At 48.4% G+C, this 27,313-nt stretch overlaps 1 protein-coding gene across 1 annotated transcript in view; it reads right to left on the bottom strand.

Moving 5' to 3' along the window:
• PAPPA (pappalysin 1) overlaps positions 1–27,313 on the bottom strand; it is a 225,619-nt gene that overhangs the window by 175,079 nt on the left and 23,227 nt on the right. The window contains exon 2 of the mRNA XM_031450304.2: positions 17,013–18,075. Coding sequence (XP_031306164.2) covers positions 17,013–18,075 — 1,063 coding nt within the window. The remainder of the gene's footprint in view (positions 1–17,012; positions 18,076–27,313) is intronic.

The raw sequence follows: 27,313 nt of genomic DNA, 5'->3' as shown, positions 1-27,313 counted from the left end.
TCTGTATCTACCACTGTGTGTGGCTCTCTGGGGCCAGGGAACGTGCGTAGCTCATCTCTGTTTACCCAGGTCCCAGCACAGGGCTTGACACTGGGCAAGCCCTCCATAAATGCTGATGGAGCCGAATTTACAATGGGAAAGAGAAAAGCTAAAATATTGAGGTCCCAGCCTCAGCTTCAGCACTTCCTTCCTAGGAGGCCTCAGTTTCCTTACCGACACACTGGGATTAGTGAGCAACACAGAGCATCTCCATGGGTCACAACCTACACCTCCGCTCAGACAGGAACAGGATGCGTCTCCGACCGACAGTGCCCTCCTGGACACCCACGTTATCGAGAGCCCATGATTAGTCATGTGACCATAATTCCTCCGGCTTTTCAAAGCAAGGTGAACATGATTTGGAGAGCTGGAGATACAGGCAGGTCCTAGAGACGTCACATCCATGTCCAGGTCCAGCCAGACACTGATTCCGAGGACAGCCACAGAAGCGGAGATACTGCCCAGAAATCTGGCTGCTGTGCCTTCTCTGCCCCGAGATCCCACCTTCAGCTTCTTGGACTAGAAGGCTCATAATGAGTTGGAACGATCAGATTAGGAATGAGGAAGGAAAAAGGCAAGCATTTAGGAAGCACTTGCTGTATGCCAGGCCCTGTGCTAGTGACACCTGTTGTCCCATCTCTGTGCGGCAGCTGAAGCCACAAAGCAGAGGGGGTAAGGTGGCCCGTTCTCAAGCCAAAGTCCTGGATTTGAGTCCAGCTTGTCCACCTGATGTTTGGGTCACCCTGGGCTATTTACTTAACTTCTTGGGCCCCAGTTTCTTTACACACAGAACAAGGATGCTAACAGTATCTACCTCATAGAGTTGTTCAGAGGATTTGGGACGTTAACAAAGGAAGTGTAAACGGCTCAGAATAATACCTGGCACGTAGAAGCCCTCGGTAAATGTTTAGCTATTCTGGTTATTTATCCCCATCTTACAGATGAAGGAACAGGGGTTCAGAGATCACATAAATACTGACAAGGCCAAGTGCAAATCTAGACGTGTCCAACTCTTCCCACAACCTCACCCTCGATTCCAAGCTCACTCAGGGCCACGGCGAAAGGAAACAATGTGTGGGAGGAGAATGAAAACACAGAGAAGCCGAGGTTTTCTTGGATCAGCCCTTTCCACATTATTTATTATTTTCTAATTGATTTGTTCATTTCCATCATGCGTTCTCTCGGGCAGAGAACACACACGTTATTAGAGAAAGTCACCTCTTTGCCCCATTGCTCTAAGCTGAGAAAGCTTCAAGAGAGGAGGAGAAGGGGTGAGGTCGGGGCGAGGGGAACATTTTAATTGGTTGTTTATTCCGTTGTAATTGCAGAAACCAATCTTTTCAGGGGGGCGGTGTTCATCCTGGCCCAAGGCAGAGATGTGGGATATTGAAGCCTCTCGCTTGCTTGTATGTGGGCTTTTATTTCACACTTTGAGAAGCCCTCATTCCCCAAAAGAGCAAGAATCCAGGCAGCCACTCAGACCCCTGGCCCCATCGGTCTCTCTCCTCTCCAGCTCTTTCTGGAGACCAGCTCTGTGGCTAAAATAGTTCCTTGTACTGGCTGAGGTCTTCCCACCAATCCAGAGCCAAGCTTGGTGTCTCCCACAAGTATCAGGGGAAAATCTTGGGGGGCAGGAGTCCCTGTGGATATTTCCCTCCCTCCCGCTCTCTCTTTAAGGTTTCTTTATTCCCTCTGTTGAAGGAGGGAGGAGAAAGCTCAGGTCAGGCTGAGAAGGACCATTAGAATTTAGGGAGATGGATGATGAGAGGAGGAAAAGGATGTGCTCAGGGCCTCTTACTTTCTTTCCATTTTGCCACTGTGGGGAGGTTGGAGTATAAATGGGCCAAATTAATTAAAAAAAAACAAACATTACCCCTCCAAAAATCAATCCAAACCCAAAGCTCCGTGTGTTCATTAATTTACGCAGGAGTACTACTCAGGTGGACCTTGCTCGACCTCTCTGAGTCTCAGCTAGCTCACAGGGATCCCAGAGGGATTCAGTGAGATAGCTCAGCATGGTCCCCTCCAGAGTCTGGCCTCCTACTTTCTCCTGCTGGGTAACACCCTAAACTGACAGTCTGCCTCCGGGTGGCTCTCCGCATCTCAGCTCTCAGAATCGCATCCCTACCACCCAATCCTCTTCTTCCTCCCCAAACCTCCCACTCAAGGGCTTATGGTTTCCATATCTTGGGAACCTCTGGTTTTTCCCAATTATGCCCATGCCCAAAGCATGTCCACATTTTCTCTTCTCTGCTTTGTAAGCTCTCTTCCTGCATCTTGGCCTTTTAAAATATGACCCTCCCTGCTAAGTTCAGCTTCCATGTCACGCACTCCGTGTATCCACTCCTGCCCACCCACCCCTGTAAGATGGGGTGACAGTGCCCACCCTCAGGGGTGTCAGGAAGACTAGAGGCAGTGCAGACAAAGTTCCTCACACAGTGCCTGGCACACAGAAGGCACTCATTGAGTAGCCTAGGCTATTTTATTGCGTTATTGTTAACAATGATAATTATTAGCAACACCAACATCATCAACACCGCCTCTAGCCGAAGACGATCCTCCCTCCTCAGAGCTCCCTGCTTTCGTTTCTAGCACTTACCACCCGGCTTTGTGTTGTCGTCCCTCTGTGTGTGACCACCTGCCTCCTCCATCAGGCTGTGATAAGCTTCAGTCCAGTGGAAGTCAAGCCTTTGTCATCTCTGTCTCCTAAAACTTTCCATCGAGAGAGAGAACTACCCCTGGTTGGTGGCTTCTGAGCACTTCTCTTGTAAACTGCGTAACTTCAGAACAGGGTGAGGAAGCCCAGGGCTCAGGGAAGTGAAGTGGCTCGCCCAAGGTATCAAGGAAAGGGCGCAGACCTCTATTCACCAGCCTGTATGTGACAGCACTTTCGCACCCTCCCTTCGGAGGGCAGGGGACATAGCTCCTTGCATGGGGACGCGGCCTGGAGGGTTCAGCAGGGGAAGGGCTGCGGCATCATCCGTCCCCCTCAGCTGGACACCCCTGTGTAGAACCTGCCATGCCTGAATTTCTGGCCCGTCCCCACTATGTTCGGCCACCTGGTCTGCAGCTCAAGAGTCCCCGACTATTCGGTGAGCTTGTGTACTACCAGTGTTTTCCAAATCGCGGTCTGTAGACGGCTAAATCCACAAGAAGCATAGGCTGATTTAAAGGAAAAGAGTTTCCAAGCCAGATGGGTTTAGGACATGCTCTGTTAAACAAGGTTAAATACACATATATTTTTAATTGCAAGAATTTTCAGAGCCTTTAATATACAAAGTGGGAGTAAGGCAGAGAGTGTATGAAGTGTTCCCAGACATATTTGACCATAATCCTTTCCCCGCCCCCCCCCCGCCCCACCTCTGCCTTTGCCAAAAATCAAACAGCATAAAGACTACAGTTTGGGAAATGTGAGGCTAGGCTGGAAAGTCCCTCCTAACCTAGATCCTCTCCCCGACTGCCCCTCGAGAGAGAGAGGTGTCTCAGTGCCTCTGCTCTTCCCGCCCGGCCCTGCTACCTGGCTCCTCCCAGGAAGGTTGCAGGTCCCCTGGAATGTCAGTTTCAGGGGGCCCCCCAGCCGAGGCGCCCAGACTTTACCCCTCTGCCAGAACTGCATTTCAAAGCCATGAGAGCAGCTCTGGAGGGAGATCAAAGCTCTCTCAACTCAACTGTCATTAGAATATTTTCTTTATGCATCTCACTCGCTGGTGAGTGCCAACTGCATATTTCCTAAATGCACTGGCCTGAGATGGTACAACTCTGTAATAATCTCAATGAGAGGGCTGTCAGAGCCTGTTTTATTGAAATGAGAAGCAAAAGGGAACTACATTCAAGATGCAGAACAACAACAACAATCCCTCGAATGGAATTATGAAAGCCTCCAATTTTTCGAACTCGAGAAGCCTCATACATTGGCTCTCCCATTTTAAAGATGGTTGGTCAGAGGTCTGGCTTACAGTGAGCCCAAATCAAGGCTGACCAGTGTCTATTTCTGTTTCCACTCAAAGCGAAATGACTCCCCACTTTAGAAGTGATAGCTGAGATCTTTGAGAAGTGAGTGCCAGGCCAAAATCCTGCTCCCTGGGCTCTGGGTAGGTGCAGGCAGGTTAGGGGGAAGGCAGCGGCCACGTGCTGATGCCTTCACTTTGAGGAGGGTTTGTTTGAGCTGATCCTGGCTAAGAGTGGGCCACTTCCAAAGCTAGAGGCTGGTGGTGTCTCTCTCAATTTAAGGGAAAGAGTGGCAGAGTGCTATAGAAAAAGCCACATTTTTTTCTCTAAAGGGAAACTTATTTAAACACTCAGCATAACATTTCCGCAGAATCCCTTAGACCCTTATTCTCCTTGTAGTCCATGCAGGGAACAGTCTTATACAGTAAGACTCCGTTATTTTCATAACTTAATGCTTTTGGATAGACTTCTAGATAGAACTATTTTGGATTGAAGCCTATTCTTCATTCAAGGATATGAAAATGGGGCATAAGCATGTCAGTGTTTGTTATACATATTTTTGTATTTACTATTTTCTTCCAGACCTATCTGATTGTTATAATTCTTAGCTTTATTATTTTTTGAAAAAAAAAAAAAAAAGAGCCACATCCTAACAGAGAGACAGACTAGGGTTCAAATCCTCCCTCTTCTACTGAATGGCTCTGTGACTCTGGAGAAGTGACTCACCCTCTCTGATCCTCAATTTCCTCATCTGTAAAATGAGGATTATAAAATTCAACCTGGAAAGGTGAATACAAAAATTCAAGGAGGGAATGCACAAGAAAGTCCATAAAAGAGTGCCCCCTCATGAAAAGGCCACAAGATGAACAGTTCTATTTAGCTTGTTCATGGAGTGAGAGGAAACTGGTCTTAGCTCCCAATGCCCAATGTGTCTCCCTTCCATCAGTGAACCCTGGTCCCCATCACTAAACCAATGTGTTTCTCTTCCTTCCAGGCAGGCGCCCTGTTTCTACAACTCACAGAGTAAAGCCCTGTAACAGTGCCTATTTCCAAGTTCTGATTGCAGCCTGTCATTCCTAAGGAAGATCTCAAGTCCGTGAACCACTACACCACTTTCAGAACACACCAGACCATTTGAAAGTGATTATCAAATACAGAGATCAAAGCCACTCAAAGCAAGTCATTAAAGCAAGATAAACCTCAGAATGTTTATTGCATCCATATCCTTGTTCCAAATAGCAAGCTTTCTCCAAACTGTGACCGGTTCTAAAACCTGGATTTTGTACTTTTATCCCAAGGGCCCTAATGATCTGGACTTTATTCTCCTGCTTAGTTTCATTGTCAGAAATGCCTAAATCTGCCTCTCTTGTCTGTAAGAAGAGGCACAGAGGAAAAAAAAAAAAAAAAAAAAAAGCTTGAAGAGTTTATTAAATCCTCAGAATCCCGAATGATCGGTTTCAAAAATAACAGCTTTTATGTGGAAGCTTGACATGTAATCTAAGAAAAATGTAACAGCACCCATCAAAGATCAATTGAAAAGCTGAATATTCCTTCATTCTTTTACTGAGTAAGTCATTCTTTCATTACGTCCCCTCTACCCTCCCTCCCTGCCCACTTCCATTCTTCCTTTTTTAACTTCCTTCCTCCCTACATATCATCATTCAGTCTTTTTCTCTTTCATTCTCCAACATTTATTGAGATTATACCATCTACTATATTTTAAGCTGGAAACTGGGCATAAAATATGAATGAGATACACTTTTCACTATCAAAAAGTTGGCAGTTTTATGAAGGAAGCAAGACAAATTATCAGATGATTGTAACATGATGTGATATACTAATAAAACCTACCATTTGGGGGAGTTTACTACACACTGGCCATGTTGAAGTCCTTTATTTTTATTATTATTATCTCTTTGAAGCTTTACAAAAACCTTATGTGTTAAGTATGAGTATCCCCAGTTTGCAGGGGAAGAAACCAGGGCTCTGTGGTGACACCACTTCTCCAAGACCCTCCCTCCTGCTCACAGGTGTCAGAGGCAGGAGTGGCCCCTGGTCTGTGGGATCCCACAGACAACAACAGTTAGTCCCTTCCCTCCTCTTCTGATACATGTTATGACAGAGGGAGTGCTGAATGGGGGGGAAGCACAGAAGAAGGACACTTACCCAGCTCAAGGCGGGTAAGAGATAAGGGAGGTTTTCACATGAAGAACAGAGCTGGGTTGGATATTGGACCAAGTATGGGAGACAGGGAAAATGGCAGAAGCTCCAGAAAGCCAAGAGGCCTGAGAATGAATAAGAAGCGTCAGAGAGTACAAGCCCTCTGGTGTGGTTTCAAACTTGGGAACATGGGAGGAAATTCAGAAGACGAGGTGGGAGGGGCCAGCGATGGCCACATCAGGAAGGATCTTACATGCCAGGCTAGGGAGTTCCTGAAAGCATCAAGCAGACCCTGGCAGACTGTATGGAAGAGAATAAAATGATCTGGTTTGTGTTTTTCAAAGAGCTTTCTGGAGGAATGTAGAAGATGGACTTGGCGGGGGCTTGCAGAAAAGGGAGTGGATATGAGGGTATCTAAGAAGGAGAGGTATGTATGCACAAGGAACAATTTGATATATGGGGGTGGAGTTAGAGGAGGGGAAATGATGGGTCTGGGTTCTGGCATGGTCTACTAGAGAACTTCTCCTTTAAGATTCTCAGATTCTATACATCAAAACCCCTCTGTTGCTGCCCTAAACTCAAGGCCCATCAGATCTGTCTGTCTGGGGCTGTGACCTCTGCTGTGTCATGTGGACGGTCAAGGTCAAGCCCTAGGAAAATCAGTGGCCCACAGCTCTCTGAAGAATAGGATCATAATGAGACCAGGAGATGGGTGGGATGGAGAACCCTGAGCATCTGGACAGGAGGAGAGGAAGGCGCTGATTCAGGGAGGCCACGTGGGCTGATGGAGAGGTTCTCAGATCTCTGGATCATCTTATAAAATTGAGGTGAAAGTAGCGATTTCTAATTCTGACAAATAAGTAAAGCATTCAAAAGGTGAATTCCCCCATTTATGCTGTCCCTTGTATAATCATAATTTTCAAAAAGGATAACTAGGGTAGTACACTAAAGGAAAGAATAAAATAATCTCAGAATAAAGGACACCAAGTTAAAATGCTTACCTTTTACCAGAACCTACTCAGCTCCTATTTTGCTCATTTGTTTTTTTGAAAATGGCTTTTAGAGACTTCTGGGGCAGGAGGCAAAGTGTCAGAACACCCGGTTCCTGGCCAGCTCAGCTCCACTCACTTGGTTAACACGACCCATCCTTCTGGATCCAGCCTAGAAGCAACTCTGACCCCTTCATGAGTCAAGTACCCATCCTCTGTTTCCGTAGCACCTTGGACTTCTCCGTAACATCACTTACCCAACTAGCTACTTATTTACCTACTGGAAATTCCACTAGGGCAGAATGATACCTATCTTGTGAAATGCTCATTGTTGTACCCCCAGCACCTAGCACTGTGCCTGCACATAAGGAGGGAGACACACACACACACACACACACACACACACACACACACAGGAATGAACAGCCGCCCCGCCTCCCCTTAACATCTTTCCCTGGGGTTCCACCAGCTCTGCTTTGGTAACGCCAGGGTCTCTGAGTTTACTTACTTTCAAGGAAGCCGTTAAGCTTGAAGAACCCCCTAAAAGGAGGAGCAGCAACTGAAGTGTGACAGTGTGTTCCAAAGTACCAGGACGGTAATGCACGTCCAATTATTGCTTTCACACGAGAAGCATGCAGTTCCAGGGCCCACAGCTGTCTCTTTCCACCTCCTCGCTTTCTTCTTGGAGGATCAAAACCACAGTTGATAAATAATACAACTGACCACACTGAGAAGAGTACACACAGCTCACCGACAGCCCTGTGGCTGGCCTTACACTTGACGTGCAGTTCAATAAAGACAAACCACCTCTGTTTTGTAAGCTGTGGCCACCACAGCGTTCTCGGTGCAGGTGGAATCTTGGCAGACTGTGTAGTTTTGTCCTAATTATTTAGCCATGGAAACCACGTAAGTGATATGAAGGCCAACCCAACAACAGTACATTTGAGGAGGACAGAGCAAGAATTACAACATCATCATCAATGTGTTGAATCAATATGGTAACTTCTGGGTTTTAGTCTGGACCGTGGCCTCACACAAATCCTCCAACTTCAGGCAAATCCCAGATGTACCTGAAGGTAGAACCACGCAGTCATTATGGGAGAGGTAGCTCTCTCTGGAGGGCCGTGAACAAGGCTTCCACAAAATCTGGGTCTCTCGAGAGGTTAAAAAAGAGACAGCTCTCAAGGGGTCACGTGACAACCAGAGTTCAAATCTGGGGAAATAATGCTGGAAAGTATGACATTGTATGTCAGACTGTCGAAAGTATCATTAAATTGAAATTGATTTTTGGAAAGAGGATGCCACGTTCAGGGCCAGAGGGAAAACAGAACAGCAGACATGTAGGTCCATCGTGGGGCTCTTTCACTGGGCTGTTGCTGGGACTTGAGTAACAGGAGCTTCCAGCTTGCCACAGAGTGTAACAGTTCCATCGCTGCTACCCCATACACGCTGCACTCAACTAGGTACAGGCGCTGGTAAATATCAGAAGGAAGGGGCTGTCTCTTACTTCCCCGAATGCCCCCAGGGTCAATGCATTTGCACCTTTTCAATCTCAAGCCCCTCCCCGGCCCCCTACTTGGACTCCAGCCTCAGTGCCCACAAGTCTGGAGTCAGGATTACAATGTCTGAGCAGGAACAGATCTAGGAACTCTCCTACCCCAATTCTCCCATTTTACAGATGAAGAACTGGAAGTCACAGAAGTGACTCACCCCACGCTGGCCACGAAGTTACTGGAAGGATCTGGTCACTTCCTTCCTTACGCTTTGCCAAGCCACAGCCGTAATATGTTTCTCTACCATGAATCTTCATGGGGAAAAGCTCTCCCTTCATGTCTGACTTCCACCCTCTGGAAGATTCTCCATGCTTTGGTGGAGTTACAGTCACCACTGCCCTTGGTGGCCATAAAAATAGTTCAGTAGTCAGCAGCCAAGTTCAAGGGTAAGAGCTGTGGCTGGCTGGCTGGCTGAGCTCAAAAAAGGCTGGACTTGCAAACATCAGAGATGTTGAGATGGAGACAGTTATCCCCTTACCTGCCCTACCCTTCACCACCAGACCAGCAAAGCAACCTAGAACCTAGAAAAGAGAAAGAAGGAGAAGCAGAGAGAGGAGAAAGAAAATGCCCTTCTGTAAAAACGGGGACATGAGAGCCTGTTCATCATCTGCAGAGAAACCCGTGAGCAACACGCACTGCTGTCCGCACGATGGCTCTGTGTTTCCAGAAAGTGTGCGTGGAGGTGTGGGGGTCCCCCCAGGAGGCGGGGAGTGGCCGGCTGTGAGTGTGAAGGTACAAGCTAAGCAGTTATCAATTTGGGGGAATATGTCTCACGGAAAAAAAAAAGTCAGGGTGTCTGTCCCTTCGATCCTCCCTCACACACCCACCACTTTGCTTCCCAGCCTGGAAGGGCGGTGGACAGAGCACGGAGGCTGTCATGAGTGGTCAGTATCACCCGTGGATGGAGAAAGAAGAATGCCAGTGCTGACGGGGGCAAAGCCAGAGTGGAAAAAATACCCAACTGCCTCCCGCTGAGGCCCTCACAAGGGCACTGAGCGCTCCCAGCTCCCACCGTCCAGGGAACAGGAGAGGGAAGCCCACAACTAGGAAAGGGGGGAGAGAGGCAGCAGCTCAGACCCTGGCGTGTTGGGGGCCTACCCGATGTGTCCCAGAGGAAAGGGTCTGACTTTCACCTGTACACTCTGACAGATGGATGTGCTGTGGCCAGAGTCCCAGGTGCAGGTGGAAAATAGCCCCATCCTACACTGCCTGGAGGGGTCTTGAGCATTGGGGCACTCATTTGGCTTCCAGCTCCCTCCCTGGGATGTGCACTGTCAACTACTCAGTGGGAGCCCAGGATCCCAGACATGCCTTTGCTTTTTGGTGGAAATGCATAAACTTCGTGTGGCCTTCTGCTTATCTCTTGAGAAAGTGGATACTTTGGCATTTAGTATGTGCAGGGCTTTTGGAATCAAGAAAGTCTTTTAAAAATGGAACCCACAGGAGCCAAAATCAAAGGGCCCTTGGTAGTACAGTGTGATTAGGTCATATCCACTCCCACTCTGGCCTGGAAGTTCTAGTGAAGGGGTTCAGGATCCGGGAGGGGCTGAGAATTAGGGGATGTGAGTGTAAGAGGTCAGAGGATTTCCCAGAGACAGAAAATCCACAAACAACAAGCACTGTTATTCTGAGCCTCACTACATGCCAGGCACTCACTGTTCTCAAGGGTTGACCGGGTATAATTTCATTGCATCCTCTAAACCACCCAATGTTACTTTCATCTCCAATTTTACAGAGGAAGCAACTGAATCTCTGATAAAGGAAGAAACCTGTTCAAGGTTATAGAAACGTTAATCGCCTTGATTTGCATCTGCTCTGTCTCTAATACTTGTGACTTATTTATTTGCTGGGCTGTCCAGATCCCCCCTACTCTTCCTCACGGACCACTGTCTTGAACTCCTTACTCACCTCATGTATAGGGGCCATGAGCAGTTCTTCTCTTGCTCCCCATTTACCCCTCTAATCTGCTCTCAAAGACCAAAGTCACGTGTGCACAAGGGTCACAGATGGGACCTGTGAGTAAAGGTGAACTTTGTTCAGAAGAAAAGCATGAGGGGAACCCAGACTGGATCCGAGAAAATGCGGTCCTGAATATGGGGTTGGTGAATGTACACTCAAGCACATGAGGGGGCTGGTCAGGGTCGAAAAATCTAACAGCTTCAACCAAATCGGCATACCACCCATAATGACCAGTGCCAACACTGCCTGGGATGGTTCCATGCTGCGGAAATGTGTGCTTTAACACAGTTAGACGTTTGGGGCATATTCAAAGTAAACCAGTGTGCGAGCTCCATGAGTCTGATATAAGCGATGTGGTCTTCATTTAAAAAGACCAATTCTGTGGCCAGTCTTTAAAAAAAAAAAGTTAGTATTTTAAGAATGAAAGTCATCTGGGTAAACGTCCTCAGTGTGTGTAAATGCAGTTTCAGCCAGACCTTCTTTATGAGCCTGTGGTCTCCGGAAAACAACGCTGGCAGAGAGGAGCCCGTGTGCGCACCGGAGCAGGAAGGGAACCTCCCCCGGTACCTGTAGCACCTCCTAGGTGCCAGGCACCGTCCAGGTGTTTCATACACACGGCTTTATTGAAATTTCATGGCATGCCACAGGATACCTGTTCTCACCCAATTTTTACAGATGAGAACCCAGCAACTGTTACTGAAAGATGGGCCAAGAACGGACATGGAACCAAGACCCACATCCTGGTCAGTCTCCAATACCCCATCATTTTCCCACCACAGCAGGCCTGTTGCTGCTTTCACGAACGTTAGTCACATTACATAAACTCTGATAGTCTGATTAGAAAATTCCAAGCAATTTATCTTACATGATTACCGAAAAAGAATGAACCAAGTTGCTGAAAAAAATAACAATGCCTTCTTTCAGCTTCATGCTGGTTTTCTCTTCCCAGAACTCTTTCTGGGATATTACTTTATGTGTCCCCCAAGGCAACTGTGTGATCCTGGTGGTCAGATATTATTATTATTATTCCCTTTCGATAGATGTGGAAATGGAGGCTCAGGGAGATTTACAGACTTGCCCAAGATTGCATAACCAAGAAGCCACCAAGTCAGGGCTAGAATCTATTTCCTGAATCCTTCTCTCGTTCTGTTATCAGTCTGATGGTCGGAGTGTGACAACCTGAAGACCAGGCGGTGGCATCTACCTGCGTGAAGTCCTGAGCAGACCCACCTCTTTCTCGTATCCTCCCCACACCCTCCTACCTCAACCCCTCTGCTCTCACTTTTCTCTTTTCTATCATTCCAAAGCGTACTAATGCTAGAAGCCTGTTTGTATCCCTTCTCCACCAGGAAACCTCTCCTAATTTCTCTGGACCATAGTGATCCTGCCTTTTTTCAGAGCTCATGGAAGGAAGCCTTATCATCTGTGGGGTTCATGTGGAAATTAATCATCTGCTCTCTGGCCATCTCTTGAATGACTGTAACAAAAAGTCATTAAACCACAGCATACAAGCACTTCCAGGACATAGATTATATCCTGGAGCCCTAGGGCATTTATCACAATACCTTGGCTACTGAAGAATCTTAACAAAATGTGGATGATGAGTAAGAACACAATCATCCTGAACAGAAATTTTCCAAGTTTCAGACTGCCAGCTGCTGAGACACTAAGGCCATGCAGTGGGGTGCAAATGCCTCAGAAGCAGGAGTGAGCTCTTGTCCTCAGCTCGGCCCCACTCCCGCTGCAAGGCTTGGGTCAGCGCTGTCTTTTTGGGGAATTCACTCTCCTCACCTACAGCAACAGGGGCTGGACCACTCCACTGCGCCTTTCCGCTCGGAATCCCTGATTCTGTGCAACTTTAGCAGATTTGGAAGGAACTGGGGAGAAGGAAGTATATGTTCTATGAGGTCATCCCAGAAAAGAAGAGAGAGACCCCAAAACGTGAAGGCAAACCGTCTAATGACCTCTGACAAGGAGCAGGGGAAGAGACTGACAACCACAGATGCCAGCAGAGGGGGTGAGGAGCTGGCCTCAAGGCTTATCCCAGTCCTTTCCAAAGATTCCCAGCAATGTCAACTTGGGTCCCCCCCCCCGCAAAAAAAAAGTCTGGCCCCAGGGGAATGCCTTTTTTTTCCCACAGTATCTTTTTTTTTTTTTTAATTAAAGTACAGTCAGTTACAGCAGGGAATGCATTTGTTAGATTAAAAATAGTAAAAATGTACATGCATGACTGGGACATTGTGCTGTGTACCCAAAACTGACACATTGTTACTGACTGTACTTCAATTTTAAAAAATAATAATAAAGAGAAGACAAAAAAATGTTTCCCTGCGAGCCATCAGTGTGTAAGGGAAGTCTCTTTGTCCTGTCCGTCCTAATCCATATGAATAGATATCCAAGGACAAAGGTGAAGTTCACCTAGCAGTGCCAGAACTTGTGGTCTGGAGGGGTCCAAGCAGGAACTCGGGGGGTGTGTTGCAATATCCTCTCACAGTGGGGTGTGTACAGCCCAAAGTGTCAACTGCCCCTGGATTTCCTCATACTGGGGATTTCTATTAATATCCAGGTCTTCCATCTCACTTGTAAAAAGATGCATGAAACATATTCTAGCTTGTTTGTGGACAATTCTGATGGCCTCAGGTGAAGTTCTGCCCCACTGGCTCATCTGCAGGACGGCAGAGAATGGCCAAGGGTTGCTCCCTTTTCCACAGGACAGGCCTTTAGAGACTTGAAGTACATGCGTCGCGGCCCTTAAGGGCATGGCCTCGTGAGAATTTTCTCATCCAGGCCAAGCGTCTTCGAGTGGTTCTACGACACAGCCCCTGGCCCCCCGCTGCCTCTGTCCCCTCCTTTGCGCAGATGCTCCTTGGCTGTCTTTATCATCGTCTCTTAATAAGGAAACTCGCTGCCAGTGTAGCTCGAATAGTTCTGCAGTGGTTCTTGGAAACTATGGCCCTTATCCGAGTGTCTTCTGAATTCCCTCACTCAGCACTTCATAATCGCAAACTCTCAGGGATATTTGGGAAGAAGAAGAGAGTGGGGAAAGAAGGCGAGGGGCAGGTATCTGGGCATGGCAAGAACGCAGGGCAGCTCTCAGAAGCTGGGCCACAGCGGACCTGGGACCAGGACTCAGAGATCTAGAGCATCCTTAACCCCAGTTTGCCCACAAATGGATCATGTGAGCTTCAGACACAGCTTCCCTCTATGGGGGAAAGGCGGTTTGGACCTAATGATCTCTGAAGATATTTCTAGGTCTGACCATTTCGATGTCTTCTGCAGCCTTCTGCTAGACTGGGTGCTCTCCTATAAACACAAACATGGACTAAGGGACCCAAGGACTTGTAGATAAACAATGAGTTCAAATGTGTTAGAAGAAATGGCAGTTCTTAGATGGACTTGGCCAATCTGCCCAGCTGCAAGACTGGTGGATCTTCTTTTACTCAAGGGAACTGCTATCTACATTATCAAAATGATGAATTTTAATGAGTGCTATTCAAAGTAAGCAGCGCACAAATGGGTTCTTACTAGTCTACAGCAGTGAGCGCAGAAATGGAGAGTCAGCCTTCAGGAACCTTTGAGAACTCTGGCACTGCCTGACCATTCTCGTGCTGTTTTCTGTTATAGCAATTCACTTTTGCTGCAGATTGCAAAAGTATCAGTTTGCAACGCATAGGAAACAAACAAAACTAAACTGGTTCTTCACCATAGATTGAAAAGTGGTAATTTAACTACTGTCTTTTTTGTCTTTACCCATTAAGAAAGAGTGAGAGAGAGAGAGAGGGAGGAGGGGAGAAAGAAAGAAAGAAAAAAAGAACGAAAGAAAGGAAGGAAGGAAGGAAAGAAGGAAGGAAGGAAGAGAAAGAGAGGCAGGCAACGCAGGAGCACACTCTGAGTGAGAATTCACTGAAAGTCACCTAGACAATATCAATTTAATTTTCACTGCTTCTATTATAGATGCCTGTCTCCCTTCCTTCCTCCCTTCCTCCCTCCCTTCATTCCTCCTTTCCTCCCTTCCTTCCTCCCTTCCTTCCTTTCCTTCCTCCCTCCCTTCCTTCCTCCTTTCCTCCCTTCCTTCCTTCTTTCCTTCCTTCCACCCTTCCTTCATTTCTTCCTCCCTCTTTCCCTCCCTCCATTTTTTTTTTTTTAAGTTGCAAAGCAAGTATTTCTCTGCGAACTTCCACAGGTTTCTCTCTGCACGCAGGAGAGCTGATTCGGCCAGAACGCTGTCATCCCCAGCTTCATCAGGAGGTAACACGTTCCTGGTGGGGCTCACCCAGGGCACACGACTTTCCAGCTAGCAAACAAACAGGCCCTGGCGTGAGCGGTCACAGCACTGGCACATGGCGGCTCACAGTCATTCTGGGCTCTCAATCCCGTGACTCAGAAAAGAGGAGGCCGTGGGAGCCTGCCAGCCCTCTGTCTGCTGATTGTGAGCTATCTGGGACCTGGGGCCCCACCACCCCAGCACAGCATACCGCTGCAGAGGGCAGCTGACCTCGGTCCTGACCCAATCATACTCAGCAGTTTTCTCCCAAGGCTTTAGGAAAGCCACCCTGCCTGTCACCCTGCCTGTCACCCCTGTCCTTTGACTCTGCCTCTTATTGCTCCTTGGACTTAAAAATACCCCCCTTCAGTGGGAGCTCTGTAGTCAACAGACCTGGATTTGAATCCAAGCTCGCCAATTATTAGCTAAATGTCTTCCCTGTTCTGAATCCTGGATTTCCTTCAGCAAAACAGCTGAGAGTACCCACCTTCCTGGTACTTGGTAGGAGCTGAATAGACAATTGTTGCAAGAATGAATGAATGAATGAATGAATGAATGAAAGAATGGACGAATGACTTTTAGCTACTCGTGGCCCTGTGCCCTCCCCCACGCCCACTCTGCCTGGGCATACCAGTAACTCCTGGGAGTCCAGCTCAGTAGAGCACACACTGCATTAATCTCAGAAGACTTACAGTCCTGATTTAGCCGAATGGCTTTCCTGACCCATGATCTTGGCCAAGTCATTTCACTCTCTAAGGCTCTCTGTTTCCCCGTCAGTCAAGAGCAAATGCTAACTCAGTCCTGTCCTCCTCACCAAATCCTGTCAAAGCCCAAAGGACAGCAGAGATGAAAGTGCATCATGACCTGGAAGGAACTGGCCACACACCAAGGCTTCTTCCCACACTGGCTGCTCCTGACTCTGAGCCAAGGTGAGAGGGTCCAGGAGCCCGCCTGGTGCCAGGAGGCTGAGCTGACGTGCTCTCTGGCCTGGTGCCAGGCCTGACATCCTCCTGCCAGCATTGCCATTCCTTTGCACATAGGTATTTTGTCTGTGCATGGGAGGCCCTTGCTCTTTTGAGAGAGACGTAAAGAGAAGAGTCAGCAGAAAACCTGCAGAGGTCGGCAAATGTGCTCGAGCCATCAGCAAGTCCAGGGTCCTGTGAGGTGGACAGAATAGAAAAGTTCACTGTGAACCTGGGGAGTCAGGAAAGCGGATGCGGACTGTCTCACCGGCTTAGAACTAGTTCTCCTGGGTCCCACATTAAACACAGACCACCCATGGGTTCGCCTTTGGGTTTTTCTTTGGGGTTGCTGGTTCCTCTGCCTTGAGCATCCTCCATTCTCCCCTAAATCAATCTGGGATGTCCAAACTGTAGCTAAGCTTTCCCCCAAAGAGTCAAGCAGCAAGTCAGCTGCTTCTCTTTGACCTCCCATGGCACTCCCTACACCCAGCGCGCACTACCTTACATTGTACAAGACAGACACACTTATTGAGGGTGAATGACCTGCCAGCCCCAAGGAGACATGTGCTTGACGTACCCTCTCTCAGTCTGAGAAGCAGCTTGACAAAGTAGGTACCTTGACGATTCCCATTTTACAGATGAGGGAATAGCTTGTAAGAGGTCACAAAGTGAGGAAATGGGATTGCTGAGATCTGAACCCAGCACTGTCTGGCCCCAGCCCATGTCAGCTTTAGCAGCACTGCCCGAAGAATGCTCTGTCATGATGGAAGTGTTCATATGGCTCTGTCCGGTATGGTAGCCAGTAGCACCAGGTGGCTACTGAGTTTCTGAAATGTGGCTAGTGTGACCCAGTAACTGGATTTGAAACTGTATTTCATCTCGGCTCTAACTTTACCACAGCTATTTGCACTCAGCCCAGGTCATCCAGTTTACACTCAGCTTTCTGAGAAGACAGGGTCCTGAGTTTTCCCTCTTAGCCCACAGGAGGGTCTCAATACATATTTTTTGTAATGGACTAAACTTGCTTAGGTCCCCGTGATTCCTTGGTGCAGCTGTGTGAACCGGATTATTCCGGGAACCCCACTGGGCGTCAGGTGCGCAGGGATGGAAGTGGGAGGAGTTGGGCTCCCTTACTTACCTGTGGGGAGAGTCGGGATCGAAGCAGGTCTTGGTGACGTCAGTGATGTCGGGGTCGCAGCACTCCCCGCCGTCGAAGTTGAACCGCTCGTAATTGCAGTCCAGGTCGCACACCCCGTTCTGCTGCTTCTTCATGAAGGCGGGGTAGCGCAGGTGGCGGCAGTCCCCGCCGTCGTGGCCGGTCAGCGTGTGGTTGCACTCCGGGTCGCAGTTCTCGTCCCCGATCTTGCTGATGTCGCAGTTGGCCAGGATGAGGCGGTGGCGCAGGGACGAGTTGCTCACCTCGAGCACCTCCAGCTCCCAGGAGATGTTGTAGTGCTTGAAGGCCTCGGCCAGCTGCCGGTGCTGGAAGTCGATCTGCTGGCGGCTGACGGTGGGGTTCTCGCCGCCGTCGTCGCGAAGGTTGACCACGCGGTAGCGCACCACTTTGGGCCTGCGGAACCGCGGGAGCTGGTTGTAGCTGGCGATGACCTTGGCGTTGTCACACAACGTCTGCCCGCACAGCGGAGGCTCCAAACTTGTGTCCAGCAGGAAGCCGGGGGCGCTGCTGAGCTCCACGCGGGGGCTGCTCCCGTTCTTCATGGGGGACCAGGCGCGTTTCACATCCTCCCAGTTCTCCTGGAGGAGGAGCTGAGGTAGAGGAGTGTGCAGGCCGTGGGTTTCCATGTCCATCAGGACCTCCCGCTGCGTCCTGGCCACCTTCCACAGGCTGAAGCGCTCCATGTAGCCCCGGTAGTTGTGATTCAGGGTGCTGCCTCCCAGCATGAGGACTTTACACTTCTCCGTCAGTGGGCTGAAAATGCCACCCACCTGCTCCCCAGAGGTTGCCACCTGGGCGCCATTCACATAGAGCTTCATCAGACGTCCATCGTAGGTGGCAGCCAGGTAGACCCACTGGCCTGGAAGGTAGCTGTGGTGGGCATTGATGGTGGTCACTTGCCGGGCCCGGTCTGTCTTCAAGGAGAAAAAGTAGCGTGGGTCTCTGTTGCCTTGGTCACTGACGGTGTGAATGCCCACGACCCATCCTCGGTCACGTGAGGCATAAGAACATTTGTCATATAGCCCTATGTGGCCCCAAAAGAGAAAGATGAGTCAATAAAGGATGGAAGAGGGAGAGGGGTAAGTTATTTCTCTCTGATAAAATTTATATCAGGATGTTCTAGACCAGGAATTTTCAAACTGTCCTCTATGGGATCCTGGCAGTTACTAACAGAGCCTCTGGGACCAACCCTATGGCAGGGCAAGGGCTAGAGGAATGGAGAACACAGCTCAGTTGCCTTTGGGAGGTTCTCGTCACAATTTCAACCCAACTGGTTTCACTTTTATTGATTTCTGAGTATGGGGCATAAAAGACATTTGAGAGGGGAGGATATAGCTCAGTGGTCTATTGCATGCTTGGCACGCATGAGGTCCTGGGTTCAATCCTTAGTACCTCCATTAAAAAAAAATTAAATATCTAATACCTAATTACCCCCCCCAAAACTAACTAACTAAATAACAACAACAACAAAAAACCAAGAAAGACATTTGTTTGCAGAGTGGGTGCTTGAGCTAAAGAAAACCACAGCAAGAATAATAATTAAAATGTAAACCTTTGATTTTGCCGAACTGTTGAATAAGGAAGAGGACCTTCTCATTAAGAGCATAATGTAAGTGTAGGACATCGGTGGTGAGAGGAGGAGGTGAGAGAGGAAAAGGGAGGTGATAATGAATAGAAGATGCTCATTTCGAAGGACAGTCCTGACTCCAGCCACCATAGCATCAGCCCCCAACACTCATCAGTGAGCAGTGGTGGAGAGCTGTCGGGAAAACTGCCTGGAGAAGTGAGGGCCAAGGGCTGCAAAGCTCGCAGTAAAGCTTCTGACCGTAACAGGGGTCCTGGCTAGCCCTGACATCACCCCCAAAGAAAGGCAGACACGCTCACTATCTGAGCTGGAAGGGCTTAAAGATGGCCACCTCCAATTCCTTCACTTGAAAGGTGAGGAAGTTGAGACCCAGGGAAAGGAAGGCATTTGTCAGGTTACAGAGAGTCAGCGACACATTTCCTGAGACCCAGTTTAGCTTGTTATTCTTTTAACACTAATGCTCATATTAAAAATAATAATAATAATAATAATAATAAAAGCATCCTCTTAACATAAAAAGACGTTGGGGGCTCCTTCATTAAGTTAAATTTTCCAAGCCGCTGTGCCAGGTCAGGCATCGTGCTACGGTCTGTGCATGCGTTAATTCCTTTAATCTACGGAGCACCCCCAAGGTGGTGATACTAAGTTAACAGAAGAGGAAACAGAAATTGATGGAGGTAAAGAGATGGATGGGTTTAAGGTCAACTGGTTGGTTAAGTGGATCCTAGATCCATCAGACCCTGGGATTCACTGTCCTATGTACTAACTCTATGGAACGTCCATCTCCCTCATCAGCGCTACCAGCGATCTGTCTGGATCAAATCACCTGCCTGGGGCTGTCCCTTTTAGCTGAGTGTTTGGGAAAGTTCCAAGCTCCATGTCTCTAGACTTACTCTGGGAACCCTAGGAAGTTGCTAAGCAGATTCTCTCTGGATCTAATTATCTTTATACTCACCAACCCCATTCTCATCCTTTCTGGAATATACCCAGTGTCCTTGGCACAGACAGGCTGTTGGATGGGGAAGAGGCCTTTCTAATTAAGAGTGTATTTTAAGTGTCAGATGATGTATGAGACCAGGTGGGAGGAGGAAGAGAGGGAAACAAGAATGAATAAAAGATGCTTATTTAGAAGGACAGTCCCTGCTCTCAGCTGAAGAATTGTTGCGGTCACCATAACTTTGAGTGTGTGTCTGCCATGAGCACTCATCAAATGAGCATGGAGAGCGTCCAGTAAAATCAATCGAGGAGGCCTACACAGTCTGTCCCCCTTTGTGGGCAACGGGGCCTCAGAATTTGTGTGAATCTCTTTGTTAGCAGCTGACGTGGATGGTAGCTTTCGCCAAGCCCCTAAGTCCGCCTGCACCTCTCCTACCACTTCCTGTCCCACAGTCCTTCAGGTAACGGCCAGAGCCCCCTGCAAAGGCAACCTGCTCTCACACCTTGATGAAGCACCGAGTACCTCCTCCGGGTCTTGGCTCTTTACCTGGCAAGGGAGGGGACTGGATGAGGTTCCTCTCGTGTGCTTGGTCCAAGTCTGATTTTCCGTGTCCCCAGACTTCCCAACGGCTAAAACAGAACCGCCTCTCCCAAGAAGCTCCCCAACAGCCCTGTGAGGAATAATCATTCTCTTCTCTGAATGCATCTTACTTTCGGGAAACAAGACACATGCTCTCTGGTTTGGAGTCCCCCCCTAAACTGGATGCTTCTTGAGTGATGACTCTGTCTGGGTCACCTGTACCCTGTCGAGCACCTTGCACTATGCCTGGCACACAGCAGGCACTCAGCTTACACTTACGTCTCATGAATGAGCACACGAATGATTCTAAATAGAGTGGGAGAAGAGGAAAGGACAAACCGAGTCAAAGGCACTAATTTACGTCTCCCTGGCTGAAAGACAGAGAGAGTCAGAAGACAGAAAGTGCCCTTGCTCAGGCAGAAAGAGCAGATTCTTTGGACTTGGGGTAATTCTGATGACAGCTATTCCTGGCCGCACATCTCGGGCAAATCACTTCATCTCGTGGATCTTAATTCCCTCATCTGTAGCTCTCTTTAATATGTTGTCGTACTTAAAAGACACAGTGGATGTGCCATCCTTGGCATACAGCGGCTGTCTGAATGGGAGTTCATTTTTAAGATGCTGGAGGGTCTGGGAGTGATGTCAAGGATGAAAAGTGGAAAATGACTAAAAACAAAATACAGAAATGCCAGAGAGAGGGGGGACCCTAAAGGCATCTTGACGGATGTATCAAGAGCTAGTAGGATGAGGGTTCGAAAAAGCACAAGTCCTCCCCAACTCTACTGTCAGACCATACTTAGAGATCATAAATCCCCTTTGGCTTCGCTACTATTATGAGACTCGCATGTTAAAAGCTGCCTCCGCACTGACCTCTCCAAGGCCAAAGCTCTGACTCCAGATTTGGAATGAGTTACCCCAGATCTGCTGCTGCTGGCTACAGGCGGGAGCCATCAGAACACAGACCCCGCCCTTGTGCCCAGGAGCCCACTGCTTGGCTCACCTTCTCTTCCTCCCCCGGTGAACCCCTACCCCTTGAACAGAAAATTCTTCTAATGAGAAAATTAACATCTGAAACATGATCCTTTCTCCCTGTCTTTCTCTCCCTCTCTCCCTCTCCCTCCCTCTCTCTCTCTCTCTCTCTCTCTCTCTCTGCAGGTTTTTATTTTGCCAGGGGCTCTCAGTCCTGGTTTTCCTGTTGCCTTTGGAAGGCGGCTGGCTGGGTGAGCAAGGTAAAATGTTTACACATCTGTAAGATGCCCTCAGTTCAGAACCTTCCCGGGGCTCGGGACCCAGGCTCCAGCCACCTCTATCTGCAGCTGTGAGAGGAGAGGGAAGCAGTGAGAAACGCCAGACTCCACGACACAGAGCAGAGGACTAAGAGATGGCTTGGCCCCAGGAGGCAGGGAGGAAGGGCACAGAGAGGGTTTTCAGTGGAACCAAGAGGAAATACATTAAGGGAAATGAGAACCTTGAAGCAGTGGCTTCAGAAGCTCAGAGGGAAATATTTACCTGGAGTGTTAGTGGTGAAAGGAAATCACGGCACTTCAATAGGGATGGGGTGAGGTGGGGGTGGGGGTGTGTGGCGGTGATGGGGATTTATTTCTGTGTGAAAATAACGTAATCAACAGTAGTCACATTTCAGGGGGCTGGGAGGGAGGCACCGCTGTACCACCAGCCCAGAACCAGGGATCTGGAACCAGAGATGTGGGTTCAGCCTGCTCGATGAACTTGCCGGGGACAAGTCACACCACCTCTTATGCTGCCGGGCCTCATTTCCCTTCTCCGAAAAAGGAGGGGTTAGGATTAAATGATCCCCCGCTACAATTTAAGGGCTCTTTTGTTCACTGTTAGAATGGCTCCTTGTAAGTAGGAGATGCTTCAACATTACATGCTGATTTGAATTGGATGCCTCATGTCACACCTAATTCCTGCATGCTTAGAGGATCTGTCCTCTGTGTATCTACACACCAGACATGGAACAGTGTTCTCTGAGGACACGGGTGTACCCCACCACACCTCCATCCCGGCCGGCCCCATGGTTCTCCAGGAAGACAGAGATGGAGCGAAAGAAGCAGTGAGACTTCGTCTGAAGTTGGCACCATCTGCGTGGTACCAGAGGTCCATCACAAGGGACACATCCCTGCCGGGCAGGATAGAAGGCCAGAGGCAATCCTGCAACCAGTCTACATCTGACTAGCCTAAACCTGCCTCAAAGCAAGAAGCACCGGAAGCAGACAGTGAAGGTGCCAGAGCCCACTGACAAGCCTACGAGGCGTCCGGGGCACCTGGTGGATGAGAAGCAGAGCCCAGGGCAGTCGGCATCTAATGAGCCCCTGGCCTCCTGCAGGTAGGCTTGCTGTGAAAAGGGCTTCAGGTCCCCCAGAAGCTTGATATTTATTTGTTTTTATTGCCTCTGTTTTCTCTCATCTCACCCCAGAGATGAAAAGCATGGAAGAAGGAGGCGAGTCCAAAGGTAGAAGGCTGGAAGGTAGTCTAAAACCTACACGAGGGCCGTACTGGGAGAATTCACTGGGCTCTGGGGTCCCCTCTCAGGGCCACTGTACCCGCCCTACCCCGGGGCAGAGCTGTGTGGCCACGCCAGTCCACCCCAGGTACAGACAAGTCTTCCTCCCACATGTTCACCATACTCCTCCCTGTCTGCAAACTCCCCACTTTTGTAATTACTCCTTGTCTGTTTCCCCAAGTCATATGTCTGTTGGATTCCTTTCTAAATGCCCAGCATCAAACACAGCATCCGGTACCTTGCAGGTGCTCCATAAAGTTTGTCATTGGAAGCATAAAATAAAGGGAGGAAGGGGGGAGGGGCATTTCCTTACTGCTATGTTCTTTATATGAGCACATTACCCTTTATTTAGAACTTACTAAATGCCATGTGCTCTACATGAATTCTCTTACTTAATCTTCACAACAAAACTATCAAGACAGCCCATTCTTCAGGGAAGACAGAGACTCAGAAAGGGAGAGGCTTGTCCAAAGCAACACAGCTTAGAATCCACGTCCATAGGAGTCCCAGGCCCAGGTTCTTAATTACATCACTGCATTAAGCGTCGAGTGCCAAACACTTTATTGTGGGCTGTTGGAAGACACGGTCCCCTCCAAAAATACTCCTGTAAGACCCACAGCACCAACACAAGCACGTTGAACTGAACTGCCAGTCAGGAGGCTGCTTTCTGTGTCATTCTTCTGCCTGGGCCTAAAAAATAATGGACTAAGAGTCAATGGTTCTTTATTACCAGTGCTTAACTGTTGTAGTACTTGGCTTGCCCCACTTCACTGGGACTCCAGGTCTGCCTGGGCACCCTTGTCCATCTGGAATCCACAACACCTTCCTGGCCTTGTCCCTCAGCATCCGAGCCTCCATCCCCAGCCTCCTTGCCTTTCTGACCCAGCTTTGTTCCAGTGTCCAGGCTCTATACCGCAGTGTCTTTTTCTCCAAGTTTTCTTCCAGGCTGCTGTCACACTCCATTTTCCTTTCCATCTGCTACAGGCTGAACTATGCCCCCTCCTCCCCAAATTCACAGGTTGAAGTCCTAGCCCCTACAACCTCAGAAGGGAACTTATTTAGATACAGGGTCTCTAAAGAGATAATGATGTTAAAAAGAGGTCATTAGGGTGGGTCTTAATCCGACTGTTGCCCTTATAAGAAGAGGAGATTCAGATACAAAGGGAAGATGACGTGAAGACCCAGGGAGGAGAAGACAGCTATCTCCCAGCCAAGGACAGAGGCCTCGGAAGAACCCAGCCCTGTAGACGTCTTGATCTCAGCCTCCTAGGCGTTAGAATTGTGAGAAAATAAATCTCTTTTGTTAAAGCCATGCAGTCTGTGCGGCTTTGTTACGGTAACCCCAGAAAACTATAATACCGTTGTTCAACAAATTTTCTAGACTCTCCCACTGAAATTTCCCTCAAATCTTTCACTGCTTTGGACCCAGTTCAGAATCCTTCTCTGGTTACAATGCATTGCCTCAACTTACTCAGTTCCTACTGTGAGCAGGGCTAGGTGTGCTAGGAGGCTACATAGGGAGGGGCCCTGTGTTCCAGCCTGAATGTGCATTTCTGAAGCCCCTGCTGTGTGTCGAGCATGTACAGAGCTGCTTCTGGGCCAAGGTGCCTCATACAAGCCTCACAGCAACCTTGTACAATAAGTGCTATTTACAGATGAGAAAACTGAGACTCAGAGAGGTGAGGTTACCTGCCCAAGGTCACACAGCACTAACTGGTAGGAAAGACTGGAATTTAAGACTCCTGATTTCCAGTTCAATCCCCCCACAGATAAACAGGACCTCAGTTTTGCCTCCATCCTGTTCCCCCTCTCCCAGGATGTTTCCCGGAAATGGCTTAATGCAACACAAAATTAGCTCTGATGACATTTGACTTTCTTTCATCACTATCTAGGTAGGGAGAATAATTAGCAAAGAATGACAATTAATATCAAGTTTGTATTATTGTTTCCTCTCATTGGGAGAGTGGATGTGAAAGGGGAGAAAAAAAAAACTCTTCCTGGGTCATTTCTGCCTGTGACGAAGTAGCATTTTCAAATAAAAACAGTTGGCCCTCCAGTCTGCAGGTTCTACATCCATGGACTCAACCAACTGCAGATCAAAAATGTCTGAAAAAACATTTCAGAAAGTTCCAAAAAGCAAAATTTAAATCAGCCATGCACTGGCAACAATTTACATGGCATTTACATTGTATGAGGTATTAAAAGTAATCTAGAAATGGCTTAAAGTGTACAGGAGGATGTGCCTAGACTATATATATGCCAATACTACCTCATTTTATACAGGGGACTCAGGCATTTGTGGACTTTGGTATCTGTTGGGTATTTTGGCAGGTCTTGGAACCAGTTCCCTGTGGATACCAAGGGACAACTGTAATGACAATAAAAATAAACATTTGCTACAGACCTTTAGGTAGCAGTCTCCCTGCTAAGCACAGACCCCCCATTTAGTGCTCATAATAACCCAGTGAAGTGGGCTTTACTGATGTTCCCTCAAGAGAGAAGGAAACAGGTGCAGAGGAGCGAACTGATTTGCCTCCAAGGATCCCAGGAAGAGAGCGAGGGATCACAGCCGGGCTGACGCTAAAGCCAGAACTCTCTTCCCAGATGCTTTCCTTCAGCGGGAATAACTCTTAGCCCATGGTCAAGGTGTCCGTGCTCCTTCGCCGCGCCCCTTCGCTGCTGTGGGTCAGTGGACAAGCAGCCCCCATTCTCTGGGCATCCTCAAAGCCTCCCCTATGAGGCAGGAGAGTTGCACCAGATGGCGACAGAGGTCCCTTCCATCTCAGACTCCCTGCGACTCTGAGATCCCAGGTCCTTTAGACGTCCCAGCCTTGGTTCCTACTGTGAGGGAGGCAAGGTGGTGGAGGAGGGCAGGAGGCCCTCCAACTTAAGGATGTCGGATGTCCACTAGCTGGGGAACATCCTCCATGGGAATACAGAGGTGAGAGGATGTGGGGGTGAAAGGGGGAATTTAGGTCAACAATCTGGTTTCTTTCAGAAGGTTAAAAAAACTTAAAAGCTAAAGGTTGGAGCTGGTCCTTTTTTTTTTGTTTGGTTTGGTTTTGTTTTCCCTTCCATGATTTAATGGCTGGTATCAAAGCCACAGAGAAATGCTTGAGAGAGCAATCCTATGGAAAGCTTTTATCTGTCTAAAGGAGGGTGATTAAAACAGACAGATTTGGGTTAAGTATACCCATGGTCCCTGCTCTTGGTTCATTTGTGGGGGAGGACCACCAAGATGACCCTGGAGGACTCACAGCACCAGGCATTCGGAGGAGGGCAGGGATGTCACTGAGGCAGGTACCTGAGTGACTGCCCCTCGGCATCCTCACCCCTCCAGGCCCACCTTGGCCCGAAGGATTGCTCTTAGGCCAAGGGCGAAGGAGGGGGCTTGAAATAAACCATACCTGGCTGGAGGCTTATCCAAACTGGACTAAGTTCTAGACATCCTGGTTTCCTGGTGTAAGAGAGGCTGGAGCATCAAGAGTGACAGTGACTCTTTGGAACAATTCACAAGGTCTGGATTAGTTCAGTCGTCTCCTATGTGTTGGCCGTGCAGGTGAACATGTGCGGCCAGACTTCCCGTTGCAGGATGAGGTGGAGCATCTTGACTGGCATCCATGGTGCCATCTGTGTCTGCTCTCTGCCTGTATTCTCTTTCCCTGCTGGGAGCCATCACCTGGAACCCCCCTGATAACATGGGTCCACTTGCTTTTTTCACTAGCTGTGTGACCTTGGATGAGCTCATCTGACTCTCTGAGTCTGTTTTCCCAAGTGTATTCCAGGGATTAAAAAGCTTTATCCTGTATACTTCACAGGTCTCTTCTGATTTGAGAGAGAGAGAGATAGAAAGGAAATAAACATACGCATACTTCCTTGTAAACTATTTAAGGCCACTCAGTTGTAAGGCAAGGTTGACGAGAGTATGCCTACATTTCCCAAAGTCCATTCTCTGTATTAACACACAGACTTACATAATGCATTTGGCAAAGTGCTCTTAAGGGCTTAGGGTGAACCTGTGCTTCCCTCTGGACCTCGACTCTCCATCCTGCCTCCTTTGCTCACACGGAAGCAGGCTGTGTGGACACAGGAAGGTCAGGGTTTTCTAGGCCAGCAAACGTGCATTCAAACGCTGGCTCTGCTATTCCATTAGCTGCATGACTTGGGAAAGTCAGGGCATCTCACCTGTACACTGGGGACGGTACTCCTTACGTCTGCCGGTTGTAGGGGGAACTACTGAGATAATGAATGGACCCAGACTTGGCACATGGATGCTGGCAACATAACAAGCAGTAAGCACTTGTACTGTGGAGTTTTATCTGTTGGAATCCCAGCTCTGCTGCTTGTTAGTTCTGTAGCCTTGGGCAAAATCCCTTCACCTCCCTGATAGTTTCCTTCACTGTAAACTGATAATAACAGTACTCAAGGCATAGTGCCATTTTGAGGATTTAGTAAGAGAATGCAAATACTCATTTGCATAGCACATGCTAAGTGTTAGTTATACTTTTTAATTGCTATTAATAATAAACGTCTCTTCCTTTTCCTCAGAACTGGGACTATTTTTTTTCCCTCCTTCTTCTGTGCTGTTAAAACTTCTTCTTTCTGACACTGTTCTCCGAAACAGGGAGACATGTTCA

This window comes from Camelus dromedarius, chromosome 10, assembly GCF_036321535.1.
Source record: "Camelus dromedarius isolate mCamDro1 chromosome 10, mCamDro1.pat, whole genome shotgun sequence".
Lineage (NCBI taxonomy): Eukaryota > Metazoa > Chordata > Mammalia > Artiodactyla > Camelidae > Camelus > Camelus dromedarius.
This window is presented reverse-complemented; position numbering and strand designations above follow the sequence as displayed.